At 33.5% G+C, this 24,458-nt stretch overlaps 1 protein-coding gene across 6 annotated transcripts in view; it reads left to right on the top strand.

Annotated features, from left to right (window-relative positions):
* The window catches only part of LOC145246116 (CTD small phosphatase-like protein 3), a 203,397-nt gene extending 180,222 nt beyond the window's left edge, over positions 1-23,175 (top strand). For all 6 annotated transcript variants that reach the window (XM_080107950.1, XM_080107952.1, XM_080107951.1 and 3 more), the window contains 7 exons: positions 2,354-2,612; positions 3,577-3,688; positions 7,847-7,933; positions 10,991-11,133; positions 14,364-14,490; positions 15,965-16,060; positions 22,801-23,175. In XM_080107950.1, the coding sequence (XP_079964076.1) occupies positions 2,354-2,612; positions 3,577-3,688; positions 7,847-7,933; positions 10,991-11,133; positions 14,364-14,490; positions 15,965-16,060; positions 22,801-22,863 (887 nt within the window). In that variant the 3' untranslated portion in view covers positions 22,864-23,175. The remainder of the gene's footprint in view (positions 1-2,353; positions 2,613-3,576; positions 3,689-7,846; positions 7,934-10,990; positions 11,134-14,363; positions 14,491-15,964; positions 16,061-22,800) is intronic.
* The last annotated feature ends 1,283 nt before the right edge of the window (positions 23,176-24,458 follow it).

Below are 24,458 nucleotides of genomic sequence, written 5' to 3' on the forward strand. Positions count from 1 at the left end.
GGTTATTATTAGTATTTAACGACAAATTAACTCGAGTGTCGAATCAAAACAGATACTGCACTGTGATCTTGACCTGGAGCTACTTTTTCTATTTAGAAATTATTAAAACAAACTTCTTAATATACTCAGTCATGGATATGCATGCGACTACATAAGGTTGAACTTATTAAAGTTTATCTAATTTGCATATTTCTTGGAAAAATGAGCAGTCATTAATTTTTCATTTTTTTATGGTTCCCTATGAGATGATTAAATTGAATTCTATTTATGCATAGTTTCAACATTCTGCATAATTGCGTAGAATTTAAAGTAAAAACGTTCTAGCACACGGAAATATTTTTATATCTATCTATATTTATATATAAACTCCTGGTCGATGTGTGAGGAGAAAAGTCCCTACCAAACTCCTCACTGAATATTGCTGCTAAGGAGTCAACATTGAAAATAAAAAAAGTCGATCTTGGCAGGATAATTTGAATAAAACATTACTCGTGCTGTTATTTTTGCACATGCGCAAAATCAAACATTCAAAGCTCAAAGTCACTTAATTTTTAACCTGTTGTATCCATCTGGTGATAGCTCAGACGGTAATGATGCTGCAGAGATATAAATAACAACCAAAGTTTGAGCGATAAGCGTTCTTGTTTTGATTCTAGTTATATTTTTTTAATAACTTTTGAAATCATTACTATTGTTAAATGAATCGGTACTAGTGCACTTATTGATCCGTGCTGAAATAATAACGTTATTATTTAAAAAGCCATTCAGTCAGTGTTTTGTAGCTATTCTATACTTTAACCTTACAATTGAATAAAAAAACATATCATAAAACTTTAATTAAACTTGAAATACGATAAAAAAAAAAAACGTAGCACGGATCAGTAAGTGCACTAGCACCAATAAATCTTTTGCGTCCTTTTATTTATTTATTTATTTATTTGTTTATTTATTAGACTTAAAATTGACAGAGTTATTGCGTAGGGAAATGTGCACACACAGATACAGACAGACACTTTCACTTTTATAGGTATATATATATATATATATATATATATATATATATATATATATATATATATATATATATATATATAAATAAAATGGGTTAATAAATTCCAACGAAAGAAAGATGTATATTTAAATAAGGGAGTAGTCACCAACAATGTATTTTTTAACATTAAAGTGAACGTGTCTGTCTGTGTGTGTGTACATTTCCCTACGCAATAACTCTGTCAATTTTAAGTCTACAGACTCGAAATTTGATATAAAGGGTACTGAGATTTGGGAAAATCGATGTGGTCCGTTTTTGGCCAGAAATTTCGCTCTTAAGGGGTCAACGTTCAACGATTTGACCTTTGAGAACTCTACCAAACTCCTCCAACAATTTTGGGTCTAAACACTTGACATTTTAGATATTGGTTCCTTGGACATGGATTTAACTTAATAACTTGATTTGAGTCCAAAACAATAAATATTAAGTGGTCATAATAGGGGTCAAAGTTTAAAAAAATGACCTTTTTTTGTTGTTTTTTTTTTTTGTTGCTCACCTCCAAAACACCCAGGCAACGCCTGGCACCCATTGCTAGTATAATATAAAATAAAGTGTTGAAAAAATTTTTTTTAATTTTCAAAAAAACTTTTAAACCATATGGAGAAGGTATACAAAATTTTAATTCTTCGACAAGGAGTACAAATAAAACAAGAAAAACCCTTATTCCGTGGAGTTTCGAAGAATGCACTTCTTCTCATCAGAGGGAAGAGGTTTGCAAAATATACAATAAATTTTGCAGATTAATGTATTAGAAGAAACAACTAATATGAAGTTTATCACATTTGCATAAAAAGGCATTAACAGTTTATAGGGATTCAATTTGAATGGTACAGCAAGAAACAGGAAAAAGGGAGAAAGGTTCAATTGGACAGATGGTAAATTCCAGAATAGGGAAAATCTGAGGTGCATCTGTTGAAAATGTATTGGTAATCCATGGAAAAATAGAAATATGAATATAGATATGGATGTCGGTAAAATTTGGAGCTTCAACAAAAGTCGTCAAGTTGCAGAGAAGTAAATGAATATATGATCCGTCTTTAAAAAAAAAAAAAAACGGATCAAGGAAAAGGTGGCTGTTAAAATATAGATAGTGAGCTAGATTAGGAAAAGGGGTGGTGGGAGAAAAAAGAGTAAAAGGGAGGAAGAAGGGATATTAAAAAAAACGAGAGGAAAGGGGTGAGCTAGACATAGTTAGTGGGGGGGGGGGTTGAAGTAGAAAGCCTGTGTGTGTGTGTGTGTGTGTGTGTGTTATATATTACTTTTGCTTTCATGTTCCACTGTTTTTTTTTTTTTCTCATGCAGACAAAGAAAATGAAGAACCGCGTGAAAATTTAATTGCCTCAATTGCTGAACCAGTGTTTGTGGATCCTTTGCTTGTTGATGGCAACACGGAACCAAACATTTCCCTCCATTCACCACCTCATATGTCCAGTGCCATTGGCCAACAGGAACAAATTGTTGATGTTTCACCGGATACAAATGATCTAGTCGCACCGTTTCCGATCCCAGGAGAAGATGAAGTTTTTGAAGAATGGGAACCAGAGCCAGAACCATTTGATCCGTCAGTATTATATGATTTTGTTTTTACATTTTTCGCCTTGTTTTTGAATTTTTTTTGCCTTTTTTTTTTCTACTTTTTTAACTTTTCCCTATTTTTCACTTTTTTTTTTTCTCACCTTTTTCTGTTTTTCTTTTGTTTTTTGTTTTTTCTTTCTATTTTGTTTTTTCTTTCTATTTTGTTTTTCTCTTTTTTTTGTTTTTTTTTTTTCTATTTTTTTTCCTATTTTTCTCCTTTTCTTTTTTCTGTTTTTTCTTTCTTTTTTGTTTTTTCTCTCCTTTTTTCAGCTTTTTGTTTTTTCTTTCATTTTTCTGTTTTTTCTTTCTTTTTTCTTTCCTTTTTTCTCTCTTTATTCTGTGTTTTTTTTTCCTTTTTTTGCTTTTCTTTCCTTTTTTTCTGTTTTTTCTTTCCTTTTTTTTTCTGTTTTTTCCTTTTTTGTTTTTTCTTTCCTTTTTTTCTGTTTTTTTTCCTTTTCTGTTTTTTTTCTCTCCGTATTCTGTTTTTACTTTCCTATTTTATATTTTTCTCTCCCTTTTTCTAGGGTTTTTTCTCCTTTTTTTTTTTTTTTGCCATGTTTCTGTATTTTTTTTTTTTGTGGGGTCTTTCCTTCTTTTTTTTCTGTTTTTTTCTTTCCTCTTTTTGTCATAGGTCAAAAATAAAGACCATTCTGATTTTTATAATATAAAACTTATCGATTGTGAATTTGTTTAAAATAATGTTATTTACTTTAATGTAAAATAAATTTACCTTTTTTTTTTACTTCAAACGCACAAACAAGGTGTATTGCCACTTTGAACGTAAAGTGCTACTATTTGGGATGGTGTCTAATTGAAAAATGAGGGGAGTTGAGCAGCGAGATATCTGTTCACATTACAGTGAAATTTCTGCAGATAAGTGCAGATTATGGAAACAAGAAGCGAAGGGAATTCCAAAGTTTATAATTTTTTTCTTTTCTTTTTTTTTGTAGATATCACTTTATTCGTTCATTACCACCCCTCACAGATGAGTTACGAGCTCGGGCACCAGCTTTGCCCTTAAAAACACGAAGTTCACCTGAATTTTCTCTTGTCCTAGACCTGGTAAGTATCATTATATCCCTCATTCTTCTTGATACGCAAAATTATAATTTACGTGATCACATTCAGAGAAACGTGAAATGCCGCATGTTTTTAAAATATATAATTATCCACTGACACATGTTTCGTCATCTACGACTCATGAGAGTGGCTGAATTTATCAAGATTCAAAATCGGGACCCCACGGTAATGAGCCTAAACTCTTAACTCGCTCGTCCATCTCGCATGACTGTTTGGATATATCGCAATTTATTTATGTATTTATTTATATAGATATATCGCGATTTATTTATTTATATATATATATATATATATATATATATATATATATATATATATATATATATATAATCTCAGTAAAATAAAAAAAATGATAATATAAAAATAGAGGTATACAGATTTATTAATTTATTCAATAAGGATGATACATCAATTAGGGATGTAGGATAAGTAAAACTCTTTATACCATGGTATTTCGAAGCCTAATGCTTCTCATCAGAACAGTAGAGAAGATGCTAGTTAACATAATAGGAATGCGACGTTCAGCGATAGTTACATTAAGAGCGAAATAATTGTGCAGTGAGAGATAAAATATTGAATGTTTGGAGAGGGAATGAGAGAAGTAAAGTGATCTCTGTGATATAGGAGGAATAGCTATATTCCTTCTATATCACAGAGGTCACTTTAGTCTAAATAATTATATTTATAGCTAGTTGTGTCAACCCAGCGTTGCTCGGGATGCAATGAAGTTATTTTAGTTTTTAATTTTTATTTGTTTGCATATTTTTTTTAAACTTGTACAGAAAAATAAATAAAAATTTAGTTGTAGGAAAGACTGCTATATGATTGCAATTAATTTTTATTTGTTTGCATATAAGGCCGGCACCGCACAATGAATGTAATTAAAATAAGGGCGTAAAACTGTTATATAAAATTGACTTCAAGTCTGTTTAATATAATGATGTTTAAAATGTGCTGTATATATGGAATAAAAGGCGGTGGATCATTAATATCAAATTGATATCTGAAGTTTTATTCCCATTTGCAAGAATGCATTTTTTATTTGCTAATATTCTTGTTGCGATGCTGACTTGAATCTTTCATTAAATTTGTTTGTGTTAAATCACTCAACAATATAAGTAAAAATACATTTAATTCCATTTTCGCTAGTTTATACACTACGCTTTCATATAAAGATAAAATGACCACTGTAATGTTAGCGATATATTAATACTAGCGGGGGGGTACCCGGCGATGCCCGGGTGTCTTGAGGTAAATCAAAAGTGGGGGGGAGGGGGTAAATAATAATAAAAAAAAAAGTTTTGGTAGGTGAGTATGAGGATGAACCCGTACCCTTGAGTTGGAAATTAATGTGTGAAAAAAAAAAATAGGCGAGGTTTGAATTTATTTATTTTACTATAAAAACAGGCGTGCGCAATAAAAGTTAACTCTGCTGCTTCCATTTGACCTAATTAAGAAGGTCAGATAGAAGTCACGCAGCGTTTGGGTTTGTTTACCCAAATTTAACTGTTTTTTCCCCCCAACAGATGGGAGGGGAACGTAGCTCCCAATTGTCCAGATTGAATAGCAATTGTATGATATACAAGATTGATCAAAGCTGATTGCTTCTGGACGTTTCCCGACATGATGCCGAGAAAGCTTACTTAGCTTTGAATTAGTTTCGCTTTTTATACGAAAAAGCCCAATCAACACGCGAGAAGCCAAAATAGCAATAATTTCGTAAAAGTCGATGTAAATAAATCTAGACGCGACGCACTTTCCCAAATCCTAGATATTATTATCTAGGACCTATATAAACAGTTGTAAGTGATCGTAACGAACCTGGGAGCGTGTGCGAGAAAAGCCTTTTGAAGACATACACAAAATGGGCACACACATTTTGCCTTTTATATATATACTAGCGAGGAGTACCCGGCGTTGCCCGGGTGTTTTTCGGGGTATGTGAAAAAAACCCGAAAATGTGAAAAAGAAAAAAAAACAGGTGCCCGTGAAAAAAAAAACGAAGCCTTCATGATGCGCAGTTGGAAAATAGTAAAGTGTTAAAAAAAAAACAGGCGCGCGTTTTTGATTGACGTGACGGCGATAGGTATTCAGCAGTTAGCATTTTGTGCAGGACAGTTTTGAATGAGGTGAATAAATCGGTTTGTTTGTTTTTAAAAACCCCGCTCCCTGTTTATTAGGAGGAGCGAAATCAAACTACAGTCTGATATGACGAAGTCGACATTGAACAAACGCTACTTAGCTCTTTTGAGACAACTGGCTTTCGGCCTGTGATTAGAGTTGAGTTTCGCTTCTTTTATACCGAAAACCGAATGTAATGCGTGCCGATGCGGGAAATGTTGAATAATTAACGTTTGAAAGTCAATAAAATTAAATAGACAGGCGAGCTCCGTGGGTAACTCTGAGATATTACAATTTATAGATGATATAAAAAGTTTTAAGAAGTTGTGAACCGAGCAAGCGCTTCTTTGAAAGAAGCCTTTTGTGGACATCGAGGAAAAGCGTACATACATACATACATACATACATACATTTTCGCTTTTATATATATATAGACTAGCAGGGGGTACCCGGCGATGCCCGGGTGTCTTGAGGTAAATCAAAACTCCGGGGGGGGGGGGGGGGGTTAAATAATTAAAAAAAAATGTTTTGGTAGGTGAGTGTATGAGGATCGAACCCGTACCCTTGAGTTGAAAATTAATGTGGGAAAAAAAAAACTGTGTGACGTTAGCCATTGGGCCACGGCGACATACAACGTAGACGTGTTTGAATTTATTTATTTTACTATAAAAACAGGCGTGCGCAATAAAAGTTAACTTTGCTGCTTACATTTGACCTAATTAAGAAGGTCAAATAGAAGTTACGCAGCGTTTGGGTTTGTTTACCCAAATTTAACTGTTTCTTCCCCCTAACAGATGTTCGGGAGGGGAAAGCAGCTCTCCAATTGTCCAGATTGAATAGCAACTGTCTGAATTGATCAAAGCTGATTGCTTCTGGACGTTTTTCCCGGTGCAATGCCGCGAACACATCCGTTTGAGTTTTTCACATTATTTATTCTAAAAAGCCCAATCAACACGCGAGAAGCCAAAATAGCAATAATTTTGTAAAAATCGACGTAAATAAATCTATACGCTACGCGGTTTCCTAATTCCTAGATATTATTATATAGGAGCTATATAAACAGTTTTCAGCGATAGTAACGAACCCGGGACCGTGTGCGAGAAAAGCCTTTGCCAGACATACACGAAATGGTCACACACATTTTGCCTTTTATATATATAGATATTATTGATTATTATTGTTTTTTAAATTAACATAGGATAAACCATATAAATGCATATAAGGCCGCCCGCACAATGAATGTAATTAAAATAGACAAAAAAATAATTAAAAAGAAATTAATAATAATGTTCAGCAAAATAACAGCAGATAAAAATGAAGAAAAATTAAATTAAACACTGAAGTAAGAAAAATACATAAATTAATTTCTACACGGTTCACACAAGCTTGAAAAGTCCTTGAATTGTGACTTTTGCTTTGAAAAGGCCTTATTTCTATTATGAATGGAAGACAACCAAATCCCAAAGATGATCTTCTACGGGGAACTGGAAAATGGAACTTGCAAGGTCGGAACTCAGAAGCTTCACTATAAAGCAGTACTTGAAGGCGATGAACCTGTGGGAGTGACAAATCAAAGAAATGAGCATTTGGCAGAACAGTCTCCACAAAGGGGAGGAAGAAATAGAAAGATTGGCGAAGCCTTAGAGCTGAGATACTATCGACGACACAAATCTGGCACCCACGTATACGTTGCCTGTGACCGGACATTTCACACGGAAAGAGGACTACGGCAACACTGAGGGATAAAGCACCAAGGACCTGACTAGTCATCGTCAAGACTGATGGACTGCATGATGATGATAATGATTTCTATTATTACCTTGAAAATGTCTTTGATAAACTTTGAACAGTTCTTGAAAATGGACATTGAAAATCTGTACGTATAAATTTTCCTTCCATTTACGTTTGTTTCTATTGAAAATAGTTTCTGTTTGCTATCGCAATGGAATCGGCCATTTTTATTCTTGCTTAAAGTTCAAATCCTCGGATCGTGATGATGACTTTCTATTTTTATTCCAGGATGAAACGCTGGTCCATTGCAGCCTGACTGAACTCGAAGATGCAGCATTTACCTTCCCAGTTCTTTTTCAGGACATTACTTATCAGGTAAGTGTTGACATAATCAAAATCAGAAAAAAGTGGAACCTTTTTAATATATTGGAATTGGAAAAAATTCCTGCCTATTTTCCAATACCAAAACTCCCCAGATATCTCAGAATTAAGTGAAACCGACCTACACTCCTTAATCCCCTCCAACTACTTTAACATGACAGGATACCTCCTTCTCTGCTGTAAGCACTTGGATGGATATATGCACAGGCTTGGAGTCTATATTCGTAGCACCCTCACTTTAACTAGAGAGCAACGTCTTGAATCGGATGATCAGATTTTTATGTGCTTTCGACTAGCCTTTCATCACTGCATTAGTTATATTTTCTCTACCGTTTTCTCTCAAGTCAGGGCTAAACCCTAATTGATTATGTCTGATAGTATAGATGCAGCACTCTCCTTAGATAGTAATGCACAAATACATGTGTTTGATGGCTTTAATGTCCATTATAAAAATTGGTTTTGTTTCTCAGGTTCCACAGATAAAGCTGGATGTTCTACTTATAGATCTCTATAGCCCATTCCCTCACACAGCGAGTCATGTTCCCGAGCTGTCTCCCAGCTTCACTTGTACACCTATTCCTCAGCACAATATTCGAGGATTATGTGAATAATCCGCACAGTCCACTTGGAAACGCAGACCACCTAGATTCTCTTAAGCAAAATGCAGGATCGGATTTTGCTTGCAAAAGTATTAAATGAAACTACAAGTAAGTCATATATCTTACTTGGTAGTGAAGCAGAGGGAATATGGTGAAGAAAAAGGTGATTTTAAGTGAATGGATAGTCTGGTGAAGGGTAAAATATCCAATAACAGTAAAATCCAAAAATCAAAATACAAAAAAGTTGGTTAAATTTCCATTTCCACAAGTAAAATCCAAGGGATTTGTGTAATTGAAAGATGGTCCAAAGTAATCCAAAAGGCAGAAATCCGTGGAATAATTCACAAATAGGTACAAGGAAAAGGGAATGAGTTCAAAAAGAAAAGATGTGTGCAGAAAAAAGAATTTAAAACAACTGTCAAGGCTGGGCTGATTTTGGAAGAATATGTATATATATATATATAATCTTTAAAAATAACGCTTTAATAAGGATAAGGGACATTTCAACCCATATCATCCATCCCTAATACCAACACCCTCAGATTTTTTTTTTATGAACATCTCATAATATTTTGGTAAAAACCAAGAGAAATCTGCATTTTCAGCATTATTTGAATGAGGGAACTCATTTTTTTTCAGAGGATTGGTTTCTGTCCATGAATAAGAAATTTCTGCATTATGACAACCGGACGTTTTAGAAGATTTGCAATTTTGGAGCTAAAAATAATTCTCTTGGGCTTAAATTGCACTCAAATATGTTTTCAAGGATGAGGAATCCAAAAATCATAGTTGGAAAGGCACCAAATTAAACGAAAGACCTCTTTTTGACCAATTCATGTGCCACTGCAGCATTTTTTAAGAGGTCGTTCGGCCCTCCAAAGCAAAGCAATAAAACGGATAACTGTGGTGCTTTTCCTGAAACAACCTTTTACGATTTTTTTAAATAACATAGGATGAAACTTTTATAAAATCAAAAAATATCTCTTGGCGCTACCATTATTCTGGTGTATTTAAACCCCAAAATTTGGTATTTTTTGGTTTAAGTAAGAAAATTGCAAGATTTGCAAAAGACCAGTATGATCTTGAGTTGTAGAACAAACCCACAGAAAGCTTTGCTGAAAACATACTTCAAAAGAATGTTAAGTGAGAGCTTGCAGACCAGCAAATCTGCTCCTAATTCAGGGTTTCCTACTGTGGTGGGGCAAGGGACCCCCACCTCAGCCGGAAAATTTTGGTCTAACTTTTAAAATAGCTTTTAAAAGACTCCAAACAAATTTAAACGGTGTAAATAACTGAAAAACATAATTTCATAACAACATACTGAATTTTCGAGACTATGACAATTTTAAATGCCTTGTAAATCTATATATGTTTTATTTATCCTTTATTAAGTTGATGGGATTTCTCCCTGGATTAAAGAGCATGAAAAAGGGAGATAATAATCAATAATTTCCCCCACTCTTTATCTGTGCCAAAACCTAAACGTAGATTCCATGAACAAAGCTTCTTTCTTAGAACTGCACGCCTGTGGAACTCTGTCCCATTTTTCTGCTTTTCAGCTGATTACAATATGGACGTCTTCAAGTCCATCATAAACAAGTTCTTGATGAGCGATCCCCTAAATAATCCAATTTGCCAAATTTCTATTACTAACGATTACTACGACATTTTCCCATTGACTACTGTACGCCCATTAATCCTTATCCTTGAGTGGCCTACAGGTCTTGATAAATGGTAACTCCTCCTATGTAAAAAGAAAAAAATGTCACTATAATGTCCATACCAACTAATGCATCAATCAAGTAAGTTATGAAGTAAGTTGTTATTCAGATAATCTATATATAAAAGTGAACATGTCTGTGTGTGTACATTTCCCTATGCAATAACTATCAATTTTCAGTCTACAGACTCAAAATTTGATGTACAGGGTACTGAGATTTGGGAAAATCTTTGTAATCGGTTTTCGGACAGAAATTTGGCTGTTAAGGGGGTCAAAGTTCAACGATTTGGCCTTTGAGAACTCTATCAAACTCCTCTGACAATTTTGGGTATACACACTTGAAATTTTAGATATAGGTGCCTTGGACATGGATCTAACTTAATAACTTGATTTGAGCCCAAAACAATAAATGTTAAGGGGTTATGATAGGGGTCAAAGTTAAAAAAAATTGACCGCTTTTTTTTTTTTTTTAAGCTCAATATACACCTTCAAACACCCGGGCAACGCCGGGCTGAAATGCTAGTCTCAAATAAATACAACATTTTACTGAAAGTACAAATCCTCTACACTCTCCTGTGGTTGTAATAATGGTGAAAAGCTGTTGTTGCAGCAGATATAATTACATATGGCAGACCCTATACATTTTTTTTTGAAAGTAAAACTATTTTTCAAATTAAATTTGTTTAATGCCTGAAATAAAAAAATTTTTTTTTTTCTAATTTTATCTTTTAGGTTTTTGTGCGAACAAGACCTTTCTTTCGGGAATTCTTAGAGAGAGTATCTCAAGTCTTTGAAGTAATCCTCTTCACGGCATCCAAGAAAGTGTATGCTGACAAGCTCATGAATTTACTGGACCCGCAAAAAAAACTTATTAGGTATGGCACTCTTTTTTCTTTTCTTTTTTTTTTTTTTATAACACAAAGGGAACATTCACCAGCAAAATATGTCGAGTAGACCAAATGAATTACTGGGAGAGGCTGAAGGAGCTGCAACTGTTATTCACTACAACACTGTAGAGAATGATATATTATCATGTTAAGAATGACTTTTGAAACAATAGCGTTATTTCAGCACGGTACCAAAAGTACATAAGTACCATTTTTTTTCAGAATAACAGAATATTTTAAAACTGGTAAACATTAATCAGAAGTAACTTTTCTAGGGCATTCAGCGTCAAGCCCAAATATCAACTGACGTGATATTGTAAACAAACACAGACAGAACTTGATAAATGCTGTACAACCGTTTATCTGTTTAGTTTTGACTTATTACTAGGGTATTACAACAGCATATTCTTTTCCTTGTTTTCATTCTTAGGTATATATCCATTGATATCTTATATGCTTTTATATAGAGTGATGTGATTATCGGTTGAGTAATTGTGTCTGTGTCAGATATATACTCGAGAGTCAAAACAAGCGAAGTAAAAAAAACAAAAAAAAACAGAAAAACAAACGTTACGTGAAAAATGGCTTAAATAACACTGGTTCAATATTTAAATTTAAAAAATGGAAGAAAAAAAAAGAAAGACATCTCACACCACGATTTGAACCCAAAACATTTAGATAATGACCCAACGTGCTAACCAACTGAGCAAACACGACGTACATGAAATTTAGTCATTTCTTCAACTATTTAAACTAAATGAGGTCATGACGTCTTCTGACGCATGTGTAGAACTGGTTTTTGTTGACCCCCCTCTGTAGAAAATTGTCGATTTCGGGGTGAAAAAATTAATTTTCGGGCAAAGGATGGAGCTTGAATATGATACCGAGTTTGTGGATTTTTGTTCTGTCTGTCAAAAGTTTTTAGCAGACACACAAACATACATACATACATTTTCGCTTTTATATATATATATATATATATATATATATATATATATATATATATAGACTGGGGGGGGGGGTAACCGGCGTTGTCCGGGTGTTTAGAGATGTATGTGTAGGGGAAGGGGGGGGGTCAAAACAAAAGAATAAGCGAAGTAAGAACTCTGTTTAAATATTATATTTATACACACATATATATATATATATATATATATATATGTGTGTGTGTGTGTGTGTTTAAATATTATATATATATATATATATATATATAAAACAATGTTAAAACTTTTAAAAAAATCGTTGACCAGGTGTTTGGGGGGGGGGGCTTAAAAAAAAAAAGCAGTTTTGGTAAGTAGGATCGAACCCGAAGCTTTGAGGCGAAGGTGGAAAAAAAAAGTGTGCAAAAAACCTGACACGTTACCCGCTTGGCCAACAAAGAGCAACTGAAACACGTTTGAATGTTTTTGACCTCATTAATGAGGTCAAATAGAAGTCCCGGACTTAACTTTTGCTGCGGGGCAGCTTTTGTTTACCCAACTTTGGCTGGTTGTTTCCCCAAGATGTTGGGAGGTGGGGGGGACCAGCTCCCTATAAAAAAGGAATTATCCAGATTGAATAGCAATTGTCTGATATAAGGAGTTTGACCCCCACATTGATCAAAGCTGATTGCTACTGGACGTCCCCCCCCCTGTCTGACCAACTTGTCTTCAAAGTACAGGTGTATGCATGGTTCAACAAGTAAATGAGTTTGTTTATGTCTGTGCATCCGTTACATGCTAACTTCTGTTACGTGTGAGTTTCATGATTAAAAATCTTATTTATTGCATAAAAAAAATTCTGGCGGTTAAAATTAAATTAAAATTTTAAAATTTATTGGTTAAATATTTTCTCTCTCACACACACACACACACACACGCACATCTACTGTTTGAGATATATAGGATTGAATACTGTTGCTACATCTGGGTAGGAGCTGCTCAGAGCATGCAATCCTGCCGTGAAAAAGTTCAAAACAGACTTCGTAATCTAGTAGGCAATCATTGCAGCCACTCTGTGCCATTTTGTGCCATTCTGTGACCTTCCACTCGGAAGAATTACAGTTTGAAAAAAAAAAATGGTGAAAGACATGATGAGTTTTGCATTACTTTCGTCACACTAGCAAAACAGATAAATAAAAACAAAGTCACAAATAAAGGTAAACAGTTTTTTCTTAAAAACGAAATTTGGGAGAATCAAATAAGAAAATACCTCAATATAAAAATGAATGGACAGACCGTAAAATTATTATTTGGTAATAAATGAACAAACTTGGAAAAATAGGTTTTTCACCGTCGACAAACACAGCAAAAAATTAACCCTTTACCTCCAAATTGTACTTTCAAGCCGCTTGTCAGCCTAACTGGTCTTCAAAGTACATGAGGAATTTGTTTATGTTCATGCGTCATTTGCACGCTAACTTCCATCACGTGTGAGTTTCATGATTAAAAAATTTATTGCATAAAAACAAATTCTAGCGGTAAAACAGTAAGGGGCTTAATAAAACAATATACTCTTGTTTTTTTTTTTTTGTTGTTGTTTTTTTTTTTTTGTTTTTTTTCGAAAGCTATTTTAAAAAAACATCTGACGAAATTCGGATGTTTATACGTTCAAGTCTCAACATAAAATTTAGTGCATATTTAGAATTATACTTATTTAAAAAATAAATCCAGATAATTCTTTATGATGTAGGTACTTGTAACGGAACAAAGATGTCATATTCCAAAAATCATGTCAGTTACAATCAGCAGTGGTTCAGTTGTATCCAGATGGAGACTGATAGCAAACTGACTGGAATTTTTATAATGATGTTGGAGTCTTCTGATTGTGTCCTAACATAAATAAGATCGTTCAAATTCTGGGAGTCATACCCTACATATTTAGCAAAAACATTTTAACAGTTTGGGTAGTAACTTTTCTATTTGGCTAGTAAACAAAAATATTTAGTTGTCAAACTTCTGAAACTTATAAATGCCATTTCTGATGGAAAGTTTCGGTTCCATCCATCAGAAGAACGATATGCAATAAAATTGTGTTTCAAAACTTGGAAAAAAAATGCCACAGAAACGCATGGAATGCTTTAGGTTGCCTTTGGACCATCTTGCATAAGTCAAGCATCAGTTTTTGAGTGGCATAAGAGATTCAAGGAAGGCTGGGCGTCTAAATATATACTGAATTCATATTATTATAATAGTTTTTTTTTTATGAATTGCTTTAATTTATTTTATTTGTTTTTACAGACACAGACTGTTCAGAGAACATTGCGTTTGTGTGAACGGCAACTATATTAAAGATCTTACAATTTTGGGACGTGATTTGTCGAAAACGATTATTATTGATAACTCACCACAGGCTTTTGGCTATCAAGTAAGTTGTCTATCGAATTTGAATAAAAGGGTAACGTTGGTGCATTTGTGTAGCTATTAAATTTAGTAGAAAAAAAAAAAAATAGTTCTTTTAAATTTGTGTTTTGAAAATTTAGCAGCAAAGCCGTTAGAAATGTTACGAAAGATCAGTGATTTTTTTTTTTTTTTTTTTTTTCGTTTGGCTTTAAATTTTCCAGAAATAAATCCCTTCGTCTAAGATATTAGTAATATATGCACAATTGATTAACATTTTCTTTTTTCTTTTTCCCCCACGTAAAAAATAAATGTATAAACTTATTCGTTTTAATTGCTCTTCACTTTTTTTGCTAAACTTTCGAAAGTCATGGGAGCACATTTTGACAACTATAAGGATATAAAAACTTATTCGATATGTTCAGAAAGCTTGTAAGCTCAAGTTTTTCATGGAATGTTCAAAGATGTTCAATGTGAGCGCGATTGATCACATGACACATCAAGCCAATAGTCCAATTCTTGCCTAACGTGTCCTAACATTGCATTGTCAGTAATTGCAACAGCTTCTGTTATTCTGGCCTTCAGCTCATCCACATTTCCTAGAATGGGAGATGCATAGAACAGTCTTTTCACAAATCCCCACAAAAAAAAAAAAAAAAAAAAAAAACGGTTGTGAAATCTGGAGATCTGGTAGGCCAGAGCATGAGATCGTGATCATTTTGCCCAGATCGACCAATTCATCTGTCTGGCAGTGTTGTGTTTAACCTTGAGGTTTCAGATTGGTGGCGCCCCATCCTGTTGGAAAATGAAGTCATCTGACTCTTTCTTACTCCAGCAGATATGAGGACTTGAAATGTGCCCAAGACTTTTGGAACACTCTGTACTTTATGTGCCTGGCAGTGTTCTTAGATAGGTTTTGTATACGAATGTCTTCGATAAGTATCGATAATTGAAAAAAGTCCAATCAAAGAAGGAACAGGCGATTTTGACTAATGTTAACGTCTTATACAGCCTAACGTCACAAGTGTATATAAGAAGTTTTATTACTGTACAAGCAGAAAGGCCCTGCATATAAAATCAGCAGTAGGTTCTTTGATATGATAGGGTACGTTCGAAATAAATGTTTCTGTTAAGAGCACAATTGAACCATGATACTTGATTTGTATTTTAAACTTTAATTCAAGCTTATATATAAAAATAATTTTATAAAATGAACACTAGATTCTCAACAGTGCAATGTAAACTAAGTCACTGTGAGGAGACATGCGAAGCTTCCTCATGATGCACTGCAGTGGGTCCCCAAGTAGAGTAAGTAAACAATTGATTTAATTGAAAAATAGATGATTTCACTGGTTTTGATGACAATAGAAGTATTGGAATTGTGGAACATTCATTTAATCCTGGGCAACATCAGGTCTCCTTGATCATATAAATAGCAATGTTAATTTTTAAAGAAATTTAAATCTTTCTTTCTTTTTCTTTTTTTCTTTATTTCTTTTTAGCTTGACAATGGCATTCCTATTGAAAGTTGGTTCATGGAACGAACGGATCAAGAGCTTTGGAAACTTTTGCCTTTTCTAGAAAGTCTAGTGGCAATTGTAAGTTGAAACAATATTTTTTTTTTTTTTCACTCTTTTTCCCTTCAAACAAGGTATCTTGTCGCTTGGAACATAAGGGTCTACTAGTTGAGATTGCGTTTACTGTAATGTTGTGACCCTTTGCGCTGTGATCATAGCGTAGTATCTGTTAACTGTGGCAAGCAGGGCCAAGGGTCAAAACATTATTATTATTGATTCGAGTGACGGCAGGTCACTGTATCAATTATTATGATTAGAAAAAAAAAAAACAATTAAAAAAAGTGATTGACTAGAAATAATAATAATAATAATAATGATAATTGATTGATTGATTGATTCATTCATTCATTCATTCATTCATCCATTCATTAGAGCGAGTGTGTGGCGCTGAACCGATGATTATGATTGGAAAAATAAACAATTAGATTGGTAAAAAGCGATTGACTAGAAATAATAATAATATCGCTACAAAGGAATGTGAAACTAGAAAATAGATGTAAACATTATTTTTGGTTTGAATAAACAAATAACTAGATTGAGGTTACATCAGCTGTTGGTCTGAGACACGTAATGAGATATAGATTTGGGGAGATTCTAGTCAGTCGTTAGCTGGACATCAAAGAGAACGGATTACTCAAAAGGAGGAGTTGGTCTCTCCATGACGTGGGGAGCGGCGTTATCTCCAGCAGCCAAGATGTAAAGACATTGCAGTTTGAAGATATCAGTTGAAATCATGAAAATAAATGTTCGTAAATAATCCAGGTATGTGCTGTGTTATTTGCATCTGCTAAAAAGAACTGTTTGTCTACAACTGTTTCGATACGTCCACGTCAATCGTTTCCGGTTAGAACTGTTGCATAAATGTTAAAATATACACACAACGAGGATCAACTAAATGATACGACGTATATACATGCATGCATTTACACGTACACAGATAAAATATAAAACCCAACTATTCAACATGTACATCATTACATGGCTGAGCAGTACTTTAAAATGGATATTGGAAATTTATACGAACCCTGTGTAGAGATTACTAATTATGATCATCATTACTGCATTCACCCCTGTGGCGGTTGGCTCGGCTGTTTCCAACACGTTCACCACGTTCCAAACATTACTTCTGTTTTGACTTTCTTTATCTTACCTTTACTCCTGATCTGAAATGGAACACGTACATCAAATCTGTTGCCAATGTTGCTGGAAAAATGGTGGGATCATTCTACCACTCCAGTAGATATCTCACTGCCGATGTAATTCTCTATCTGTATAAGTAGTCCTAGGATGGAGTGCTGTTGCCACATTTGGGCAGGAGCTGCTAGAAGCATCCTGTCTTGTCTTAACAGAGTTCAAAATAGACTTTGTAACCTAGTAGGGGGTGCCCTTTTCTTTTCCCTGCAACCTCTTTCCCACAGAAGAGACGTTACGAGTCAGTCTCCGCAATCAAATTGTACTTAAGTCCATTTGGCGTGTTTAAGGGAAGGTGTTGTGAAAGATTCCCCTCTCACTGACTGAAAATGAATCCAATCGCCTAATCTATTTATGCTATCAACTTGGAAAATATAATAAACAACATTTATAGACGAGAAAAATCTATTATAAAAAAAACAGAACAATAATATATATTCAAAATGAACTTGTCAAATAGAATCAGCACATTTTTCCACAAGAAAACCTATTACACACACAATTAATAAAACAGTGAAATAAAGATAAAGATTAAAAACTGAAATAAATATAATATTAGCACTTGCATCTAGAAAAGAAAAAAAAGAATTTACAAATTCACAACTTATCTGCTAAAATACGTCCTTCGTGACTCCAAATAAGAATTGATTTTGCTTGAAATAAACTTTAGCGTTTCCTTTTTGAAAAGAAAATGGTCATCATGTGATATAGCTCGCTACTTGGACAAGCATGTTCTTTTATAAGTAGTAACGTGTGGAAGGAGGGGGAGGTGTAAGAGAACAGCATTTTCAGAATCTATTTATGCTCTATTTAAAATGAACTTGCCAGGTAGAATCGGCACACTTTTGGACGAGAAAACCTAATACACAATTAATAAAACAATGAAATAAAGATAAGATTAGCACTTGCGTCTAGAAAAGGAAATTTTACCAAATTTTCACTACTAATGATTACTACGCTATTGTTCCAATGACTCCCGTACACTCATTAACCCTTATCCTCGAGTGGCCCCTCAGCCTTGATAAGTGGTGACTCCTTTAATAAATGAAATATGTGAAAGGAGTGTAGAGGACCCATTGACCTGCATTCTCACGAGAACAGCAAAATCTGAAAAGATTTTTTTTTTTTTTTTTTTTTAATCCTTTCAACTCTACACAGACGATATATCAGCCATAGCAACATAGCTAAAAAGATGACACAGCAAATATTTTGGCCTTCTAATAATACGTTATCAAATTATTTTGCTAAGTGCCTATTGTATTTTTCACTAATTATTGCTAAATTGTGTCATGGTCCAAATGATTAAAGTGGGTAAATCACCTCCTCCTAAAGAGAGCAGTCTAGATTAAGACAAAAGTTTACATAAATTCCCTCAAAGCAGATATTTCACTTTGCTCCTAAACAGTTTCTCAGTAAAATTTTCTTAACTCAGACTAAAGTCAGGTGATGGGTGATATACAAAAAAAAAAAACTGTTCGGAAACAAAAATTTAAAACCTGCATGACATTATTAAGTTCCCTTTTAAAAATCTAATCCCATTTTTATAATGGGTATAAAAACTGTGATTTATTCTTTTTTAATAATTTTTTTCAGTTCCTGTCCAGAATTTTCTCATATTAAAAAAAAAAAAATTCTATAATGTATGTGCCCCTGATGGAAAGAAAATATCATATTCTAAAAATCACGTTTATTGATCAAGTAGCTGTATTTATATAAAGAAAATAATTTTTGAGTGAATTTGATTTTTACCAATGCGCTCTCTCCCTCTGTTAAGAATGTTTTTTTGAAATCTTGCGAGTTTAAATTATTTCAATTCTTTCTCTTTGTTCTTTTAGCATATTTTCAAATTGGCACTATGAGACAGTCGCTCCTCAGTTATAAAAATAAAATTTGATTTTCTTATCTATTATATAAATCTCACCTGTCTGTTTAAACGTATGTATGTATGTATATTTATATGTCTGCCTAAAACTTTCGACAGAAGCAACAGATTTTCATGAGATCAGTATCATTTTGAAGCTCAACCCTTTGGACAACAAATATCGAAAAATTGGCTAAAAACATTAATTCCTTCACCTTCAACAGGGAGGGGGTTGCTTTTTTCGCCAATATTTTCGAAAGTTATCCTCTCTTATTGATTGACTAGCCTTAATTTAAACCTTCACCACTTCTGGTTTGGCAAAGACGTCACATGTCTTTTTTTTTTTTTTTTTTTTTTTTTTTTTGCTTCTCACGTTCTTTTCCCCTTCATGGTACGGGTTCAAGCCTGCCTGCCAACTACTACTTTTTTTTCTGCTCAACACACATCTCCAAACACCTGGGCAATACCGGGCACCGAGGTTAGTTTAAAAATAAAACTACTTGATCAATTTACATAATTTTTGGAACATCATACAGACTTTTCTTTTTTTTTTTATTGGGGGGGGGGGGGTCTGGACAAGCTCCGATTAATAATTTGGGTACTTGTGCAGAATTTGAATCAAATGTAACTAACTGGCCACTCAGCTTTCCTCAGAACATGCCGTCAACTCAGTTTTATATATGGTTTAAGGTGGAAACAAGGATCATTTTCAAGTTTCTGTCTTCACATAAACTTGAAAAGATAATTGTCGAGAAGCTCTTGACCGGTTTCGTTGATTTTTTTTTTTTTTTTTTTTCCCCCCTGTATTTTCCTCAAAGATCGTCTGCATTTATCAGCATCTTACGTCAGATTACAGTTCAACCCGAATGCATGACATCAAGCTCCGAGCAAAGCCAAGCAGATGGTTAGTTACATCTTGTTCAAATTCTGCACAAGTATTTGTATTATTTGAACAACTATTCTCGTTAAAGTTCTGAATTTTTTAGATGAGGACTATTGGTACTATCTGATCACTAGGGCTGTGACAACAGCATATTCTTTTGTTTTGACTCTTGATGGTTGGTTGGGTTTTTCTTTTTCTTTTTTTTTTTTATATGGAGGTCACCACTTATCAAGGCCTGGAAGCCACTCGGGGATAAGGGTTATTGCGTGTATAGTAATCAATGGGATAGTATCATAGTAATCGTTAGTAATGGGGGTTTTGATAGAGTGTCTTACTTAAGGGGACGATTCTTCAGGAACTTGTTTATGTTGGGCTTGGAGACATCCAAGTTGTAGTCAGGTGGGAAACAGGCAAACGGAAGAGAGTTCCACAGGCGTGCACTTCTAAGAAAGAAGCTTTGCTCATGGTTGTTTTTGTTTTATGGCATATCAACCCTTTCCAGGTTATTTAATGCCGAATGCAGTGATTTTGAAGAACAATTTTTTAATAGAATATATTTGTTGTTTTCAAGTCAGTTTCGGGTTTGTATTACTGTACACACAGATTCGAAAAAGTTGTCAAAAAACAAATACATAACAAATAAATGTTATCAAAGGCAAGATAAGTTACTTTTCTACCTAACTGGATATATTTTTTGTGTTTTTATTCAATGTAACATATTTATTCAGCTCGAAAAACATACAGTGTTTACCGATGTATTCGAAAATTCAAGATGGCGTCTGATTCTCTCTTTAACACCGTAAGTTTGGGAAAAGGTGTTATAAATAAAAAACCGGATAAAATACTGTTAAAAACTCGCTCAATATATGTTACCGTGACATAGGTTGGCATATATTCGGCGGGTTTTTAATAGTATTTTGTATAGTTTTTTATTTATAACACCTTTTCCCAAACTTACAGTGTTAAAGAGGGTGTGAGACGTTTTTTGACAACTTTTTCGAATCTATGTGTACAGTAATACAAACCCTCAGTTTCTATTCAACCCATAGTTGGGACCCTAACAAGTACTACCACTCCAGGTCAGAGTGGACCTGGGAGCAATGGCAATTAAAGGGTGGCTCCACACTCCCCAAAGCCCACAAGCTGGGGCCTCACCATCGGATATAGTTTAAGGTCATATCCAGGACCTTTGACTCTTGAGTATATATCCGTTAATATCTCATGTTTTTATATAGACTGATGTGGCTCTTGGTTGATTGACTGTGTCTTACTGTGTCGGATATATACTTGAGATTTAAAAGAATGAAAAGAATATTCTGTTGTCACAGCCCTAATGATCACATATGAAAAAGAAAAGGGAACGCACTTTCCTTTGTGGAATGAGATCAAAATAATTGACATGGATGCAAGGTGGGGGCTCAGACAACTAAAGGAGGCAGCACATATGCAAAAAAAAAAAAAAAAAAAAAATTACGAAGCAGACCAAGCCTAGAGATTAGCAGCATTTTAAAACCTCTAATTGTCGGGAAAACAAACATTGTGCATCCTTAAAATTTTGGCGATGAAAGAGAGATATTCTTTTTTTTTTTTTTTTTCTTTTTTTTTTACACAGGCATCACCACATTATCAAGGCCAATAGGCCACTCAAGGATAAGGGTTAAATAGTGTACAGTAGAAATTGGACAATATAGTAATCATTAGTAATGAAAATTCGGTAAATTTGATAACTTATATGGAACGGCTCATCAAGAACTCATTTATGTTAGACTTGAAGACAACCATATTGTAGTCAGCCGGAAAGCAGGAAAATGGAAGACAATTCCACAGGCGTGCAGTTCTAAGAAAGAAACTTTGTTCATGGAATCTACGTTTAGGTTTAGGCACAGATAAAGAGTGGGGAGAATTATTGATAGTATTTTCAGCTAGACGAGTGTTTCTTGTGAATCTTTATTAGAGTTGCTTCCCTTTATCAACCAAATTTTTCACAAATTCGAAACTAAAACCATAAAATAGATACTAACTCAAAAGAATACAAAAATATCTACGGAGCCAGTTTTCTCCTTTCTTTTCCAAGCAACAATTAACATGCCTGAGGATGGTCAAAGGCTGATCCGACCGAAACATTGCACAAATAACCCTCAAGGTGAGAACAATAGTCCAATCAATACAAGTTATGGTACTTGTACAGTTTAATCAAGACATTAAAAAATAAAAATATAGGAAAAAAGGTTATATTGTACGTATCCGTTTTGGACTGAAGTTCTCTAAAAAGAATTTAACTTAATTTGATTAAGTTTTTTTTTTTTTTTTTTTTTTTTTTTTTTTTTTTTTTTACAGCGGAAAAGCATGTTTTTATATGACAGCAGGCTCAAGGTAGCTATAGGGAGATAACACGGTCTAACATGCCGACTACCACCCACCCCCACCCCCCCATATTAAATCATAGCTTTTCTTCCTACAAACTGAAACATGGCTGGCTTTTAATCCGTATCATAGCAAATTGTTTTTTCTCTGTAAAAAAAACAAAAAAACTACTTAATCAAATTAAATTAATTTTTTTTTTTTTTTTTTTTTTTTTGAGAATATTCCATAATGGATACGTACAATATAATAATTTTTTTTTTTTAATATTTTCATTTTTTAATGACTTGATTAAATTGTACAAGTACCCAAGTAATAAGAACAATCAGCCCTCATCTGAAAAATTCAGAACTGTAAAATTCATTAATATAAACTATGCTCATGTTAGATTTTATTGATTTTATTTTATTTTTTTTTATTTATGTATTTTATTTTATTTTTTTATTTATTTTTTTTTTTTTACAGAATGAGGATGTGCGACCCCACATTCGACAGAGGTTTCGTTTATACCAAATGTTGCCGCCTTAATAATAAAAAGATATTTAAAGGAAACAAGGAAAATAACTCTGCAGTGTCCTATAGAGATATTATGTACTTGGTTGCTTGCAGTTTGTTTTCTAGTAAAAACTGGAAAGCTCTTTTTCTTTTTCTTTTTTTTTTTTAAAGAAAAGGCTCATGGTCCCTCACACTTTAACAATCATCACCACCACCACCACCCCCACCACCATATTTACACCAGCGGGGCCATCGTAGGGCACATTCCTTTTAAACAGCTAAAAAAAAAAAAAAATATGAAAATCTAAAACCTATACGAAAAAAAATAAAAATAAACCAACTATATATCCGTTTTTAATTATTTTATCAAAGAAAATATGAAACTACTTTATATAAAGACATTTAAAATCTCGTGTGAATTGGTCAGCATGCATAAAGAAAAAAAAAAACAAAAAAACAAACAACAAGCAAAAAAGAAAAAAAGACAAACATTATGTATAGTTTTACCGACTTCACAATCTGTCCACTGACCAAGGCCAGAGAAACAAAACAAAAACAAAAAAATATTTTTTTCTATTATTAAAAAAAGAAGAAAAGAAACTAAATGTCATAAATTATTTCAGAGCAACAACAACAACAGAAAATATTTAACCAAGTAGAAATCTGAAAGGTGGAAGAAAATCCGTTTCTGCTCGGACAAAAAATAAAAATGGTAAAATGCTATAAGGGAAGGGATATCAGAATTAAATTAATTCTGGGTTCAATCTTGGAAAAAAATAACATTGCTATATCAGCCTTGTGCTGCTTCTGTTATACTCTGAATTAGCAAAAATGATAATGCATGGTAATTGGTTTGGAGTTATGGTCACCGGGTATATATATATATATATATATATATATATATATATATATATATATATATATACTTTTTATTTGTTTTACGTAAGCATTAATATGTTGCTACACGCTCATGAACATGTTTCGGTCAGTCAGTCAGAAGTAACTAGAGACTTCTTCTGGCAACATTGCTTATACAAAATTAACTGAACGTTTGTATAAGCAATATCACCTGAAAAAGTTTCTACTTACTTGTAACTGGCTGACCGAAACATGCTCATGAACGTGTAACGACATATAAATGCTTATGTAAAACAAATAAAAAGTATATCTTGCCCTACTTTGGTTTTGAGCACTCTTGCATTAACCTCGTTGAAACTTCATTGGTTGCTTCACCTCTGAAAAATATTAACCTGGAATTATATATATATATATATATGTTTGATATAAAATTTTATTATGCCTGTATACAGACCATATTTATTTTTAAATATAATGAAGAAAAAAGAAATACAAAAGGCTAGCTAACCGGTCTTGAACTTTGTACGTCAGAGCTAATTTGAGGTTAGGATTACGATTATGAGAAAGAAGAAATATGATACAATGGAGATTATAGTGAAGGAAAGAAAGACGGGTTGTTTTTGATATCAATTGGAAAGCTTGTTCTTCTCCTTTCACATTTATAATAATTCTATTATTTAAATGTAGTTGTGGTTTGCACTACATTGGGAGAACATTGCAAAGATTTGACATTTGGGTCAAACAACATATTAAAATTTGCTGTGCAAATT

Source organism: Euprymna scolopes, chromosome 23 (assembly GCF_053919585.1).
Source record: "Euprymna scolopes isolate OS-2025 chromosome 23, ASM5391958v1, whole genome shotgun sequence".
NCBI classification, from domain to species: Eukaryota; Metazoa; Mollusca; class Cephalopoda; order Sepiida; family Sepiolidae; genus Euprymna; species Euprymna scolopes.